The 5,000-nt window shown below is 40.0% G+C and overlaps 1 protein-coding gene across 1 annotated transcript; it reads right to left on the bottom strand.

Moving 5' to 3' along the window:
* Window positions 1-1,513: 1,513 nt before the first annotated feature.
* LOC138957580 (uncharacterized) lies at window positions 1,514-2,709 on the bottom strand. The gene is made up of 2 exons (XM_070328675.1): window positions 2,589-2,709; window positions 1,514-1,825 (listed from the first exon to the last, which is right to left on the bottom strand). Exons 1-2 carry the CDS (start codon window positions 2,704-2,706, stop codon window positions 1,557-1,559), a joined length of 387 nt encoding a protein of 128 aa, XP_070184776.1. The 5' UTR covers window positions 2,707-2,709; the 3' UTR covers window positions 1,514-1,556.
* Between the last annotated feature and the right edge of the window lie 2,291 nt (window positions 2,710-5,000).

Here is a 5,000-nt window from a genome sequence, read left to right as displayed (position 1 = left end):
ATGCTCGATTTCTGTCCAATATTTTGCATAAATATAGATTTAGATCATATCTACAGATTTACTATTGCTTTTTTCTGTGAGTATTACAGTTATTTAATTTTTTTATCATAATGTTGAAATTTTGCGTAAAATTTAATATTAAAAAATTCGTAAAGCCAACATTTCTTTTCCGATTCATTATTCAAATAGTAACTCTGTAGATAGTATGTAAAAGTACAAGTATGCAGAATTTCACAGAAATCTAACCAGTAGATTTGAAATCATTTTGTTCCCAAATGTCAAAACATGCAAACTGAGAAAAAGGCAAAAACGCACACAATTTGTTTTGAAACCATTGATAGTTGTAATTAAACCCAAAATACATACATGTATCACCAAATTCCACACTGAGGAATGTTTTTCACACCTTAGAGACACCGTTTAAAAGTTAACATAAGTTATTTCAAACATGTGCAGTACACCAGGAAAATTGTTTGTTCCGAGTTACAAACAATGCATACACACACTCCCAATCACAGCATGCACACCAAAAAAAGCTCGCTCACTCGCTCACATTCACACACACACACACACACACACACACACACACAAGCTAGCTCCAAATTACGAAACGTACCCAAGTCATCAATTGCACGCGTACAATAACCACAATAACCACAATATATGTGAGAATAATGTTAACCACAATAACCACAATATATGTGAGAATAATGTTAACCACAATAACATTGACAAGTCGCCTGAAGTGATATAAAAACATTCAGTCAATCGGTATGAAACTTAAATATCAACACCACAACCCAGTCATCGCCAAGACTACGAGATACATTTCACGCTCGTCTCCGCAAAGCATGAGACCATAATATTATAGTACTTACTAAACCTATTTTCTGTAATTCTGAGCACATTGTTAGAGTGAACATGACATTTCTATATATATTTTTGAATTCAGGAAAAAATGAGGAATGCAATGCAGTCAAGGTTTAATTTGTTACTAAAAATTAGATTTTAATGACAACTTTAACAAGCAAACTCATTAATTTATTTTTAAGATTTTGAGCTGAAATGCAATACCATAGTCCGGACTTCGTCGAAGATTGCTTTACCAAAATTGCAATCAATTTGGTTGAAAAATTAGGGTGATACAGCGCTGCCTCAACTGCCTAAAAAAATCCGGATATGACGTCATCAAAGACATCTTTCCAAAAAATGGGAAAAAAACATCTGGGGATATCACACTCAGGAACTCTCATGTTAAGTTTTGTCAAGATTGGTCCAGTAGTTTCCTCGGAATCACTTTATACACACACACACACATACACCATGACCCTCATCTCGATTCCCCGTCTAAGTTAAAACATTTAGTCAAAACTTAGAACATGCCTGCAGCATATGCAGGGCCACCTTCCAGCTGAACAAGTTCTTCCAGTCTCTTTGACTTGGCTGCCCGCACTTTGTCTCTCCTTTTACTTTGCTTGTCTCTCACAGCCTTCCAACTGTTCCGCACCCTCTTGTGCATCCTCGGCTGCTCCAAGCCTCTTCATGTGATGTCCAGTCTAGAATCCGAAGAACTGGGCAGAGTCGGCAGCAGCAGCAGGTCCAAAGTTGAACTCTCTAAGAGCTGTACCAAGTCGTTTACTCACATGGTTCACACACTCTTCCTTGTCAATGTGAATATCCTCACCATAGGGCTTGATGTCGTTGAGCTCTGTAAAAGTCTTGGAGTCACCGTCCGACAGAAGTGTTGTGTAGCGAAGCTTGTTGGTGTTCACCGATCGACGCCATATGACACGGGCTGCTTCCACCTCCATCATCCCTGATGAGCCTGCAAACAACAACAAAATAAGAAATGTAATTTGCAAACAGATGTGTGTGTGTGTGTGTGCGCGCATGTGTTATTCACAGTCATTGTCCAGCTAATACTTCAACTATAATTAATGCAGAAAAAGAATTGAAATAAACATGGAATTACCAAATTACTGAATATTAAATTTCTAGCAGCAGGTATGGTTGCACTGAACATGTTAGATTGTAAACGTTAATCATAATTCATTAATTGATACTATATTTCAACGTTTTTAAATACACTTGTATTGGGCCACACATACATACATACATGTATGTGTAAACTATTTGCCATCCCCTGACCACTACTCTAGCTCCCTCTGTTCTAAGCCCGTTGATTCTGAAGACTTGTGAATCTCTCTTCATGCTGTAGATACAGCTCTCTCTCTCTCTCTCTCTCTCTCTCTGTCTATCTATCTGTGTGTGTTTTCTTATTATTTTCATCACACACATGCACTCCCCCATGCCCTGAACTATTCTTACAAATTGGATTTATACGCATGTGTTACAACTTTCATTATTATTATCATAAATTGATGATCTGTCTTTATGACGCTTTTTTTTTAATCCATCATCCATGCCTTTAGTTTTGGTTTTCAGTTTCACTGGAATGCATGGAAAATAATATCCACTCATCACTATTACATTTACTTGTAATTTGCTATATTTGAGTAAGTTGCTTAAATTTGAAATAAACTCTATTCAAATATTTCTGTGCAAACAGATATAATTAATTAATTTACCTTTATAGTTCACCTCACACTTGTCCAAGTGGTCCACGAGCCAGGCCACATACTCCTCTGGCTTTTCCTGAAACAGCTTCTGCCCCGTAGACTCGCACACCTGGCAGTAGGTACACATGACATGGGCATCAACACAGAGTCCAGTGAGTAAGTCCACAGCACACTCAACTCCAATGTGCGAAGAGTGTCCACGAGTAAACCAGGTGCCAATGTTCAGGGTGTCATCGACACCAAGAGTAGTGCCACAGTATCTTGCATGAACTTCTCGAACATATGCAACAGTCTCACTGAACACATGCTTCCGGAATTTCTCCAGTTGTGTGAATAGTTGGCTGGCATGAGTATGAAAGGTCTTGTGGTGAAGTCCAGCTAAATCCATGTTTTCAAATGTGGTGGCTCCCAGTCCACAAGCAAGTGAGGAATACGTACACTGCCTGTCTGTTCATGTCGAACACTTTTGTCTTCGATTTAAATTTTGTCGCCAGATACTGTTCATACACAGGCTCTTCGCACGAAGAACAGTTCACCTGCGTAAATACTGCCAAGCCACTTGTTGGTCTGGAGTCTGTGCAAAGAGACAAGCACTTGTTGTTACACTGTGGACAGCACACACTTGCAACCATACTGTCTACAACACCCCTCTGGGTTTTTACCTGGGTTTCAGCAGCAGCAGATGACTTAGTGTCAACTCCACCGGACACAAACCTCTCATACGATTCTTTCTTGAACTCACTTCTTGTCTTCGTGCCGAGAATGTTTTCTGTCGAAGGAATCGACGCGGAAAATGTAGCACTAGCAGACGACCCCAAAACCGGCACTAATTCTGTCACGTCAGTCAGCACAGAAGCTGATTGCGCTGATTTCTTCGCCTTCCATTGATTCTTCACTTGATCTGTCCTCTTTTTCTTAGATTTTGGGGCTCCTCTGGTTGTTGATGGCTTGGTGCGAACCATTTTTGCACAGGAGCGTGTACTTTCACTGCTTGTAAACAAGCGCCATTGTTGTACCACGTGACCCCGGTTGAACGAATCAAGTTCACATCGTACGTCATACTCTCCGTATAAGGAAGTTGGCGTAGATTGAACTACATTGAAAATGTTCCGTTAGAGCCGAAGTAGTCCGGAAAATAACGAAACAACGGTCACATGCAAACAGGGGAGGCTATGTAGCAAGCAACGTCATGCAGTGTTCGCCCTGTCGTCTGCTCAAATTTGCTGATCAAGGTGTTGAAAATCGGCAATAATAAGGCAAGTTCAAGACAAATGAACGCAATCAGGCGAGGGTTGGTGTATTGAATTTATTTTTATTGCACAAAAAAAACATGTATATGCAACATCAACGGCAGAAATTGAAAGAAAAATGACCACAGTATTCCAAACAGTCAAAATGTCTAAATGCCCAAATCTGCCCAAAACCTCAGAAATCACCCCCGCACTTTAACTACAACATTTTAACAAACCTAGCTCTGGAGTCAAAGTCAATGCATACTTCCTGTAGACTTGTCACCATGAGAATATGGCGCGGAGTTATGTGAATATTGACGTGCTCCAATCGGGGAGAGAAGAAAGCGTGGGGGTGGGGGCGGGGGGGAGGGGGGTAGGATGGAGGAGAGGGGGGTGGGGGAACGTACGGGGGGCTTTTGCATAATTGTTGGCTAACAATCAAATTCAAATAAACTGTATTATCTCACATGGACAAATGTCAGTGGTGCTTCATATAATTTAAATACAAACAAAAGACTCCAGCATTAATTGAATATTATGTACCAACTAATAACATTGTTCTCAACTAAAACACCTGTCTGCATACACATCTGTCGCTCTTAAGATTTAAAACAGATATGTAAAATAGTCATACACAAAAATTACTATTTGTCCAAATTCGACAAACAAGCTGCCCTTCAACAAGAAAGCAAACATCTGCAGGACCAAAGAAATAAATGTCTGTGATGTAATTTGATGTTATTGCTAGATGATTTTGAAGATGTTGTGTGAGATTTTTGTCGCCCAACATGTGCAGAGTGAAATGGGTTGTTGTTACACACATCACCTTGTTGTTACACACATCACCTTGTTGTTACACACATCAACTTGTTGTTACACACATCACCTTGTTGTTACACACATCACCTTGTTGTTACACACATCACCTTGTTGTTACACACATCACCTTGTTGTTACACACATCACCTTGTTGTTACACACATCACCTAGTTGTTACACACATCAACTTGGGCAAGTGTTTGTCAGCTTTTTGTTTTCTAAAGGGAGCAACGGTTATCGGTAAAAAAAGCACAATGTTGTAGTCCCTGTGTGTGTGTGTGTGTGTGTGTGTGTGTGTGTGTGTGTGTGTGTGTGTGTGTACGTGTGTGTGTCTGTGTTTGTGTCTGTGTGTGTGTCTGTGTCTGTGCCT

This window comes from Littorina saxatilis, unplaced genomic scaffold (genome assembly GCF_037325665.1).
Source record: "Littorina saxatilis isolate snail1 unplaced genomic scaffold, US_GU_Lsax_2.0 scaffold_349, whole genome shotgun sequence".
In the NCBI taxonomy this organism is placed as follows: domain Eukaryota; kingdom Metazoa; phylum Mollusca; class Gastropoda; order Littorinimorpha; family Littorinidae; genus Littorina; species Littorina saxatilis.
Note: the sequence above shows the minus strand (reverse complement) of the source record. Positions and strands in the feature narration are given on the sequence as shown.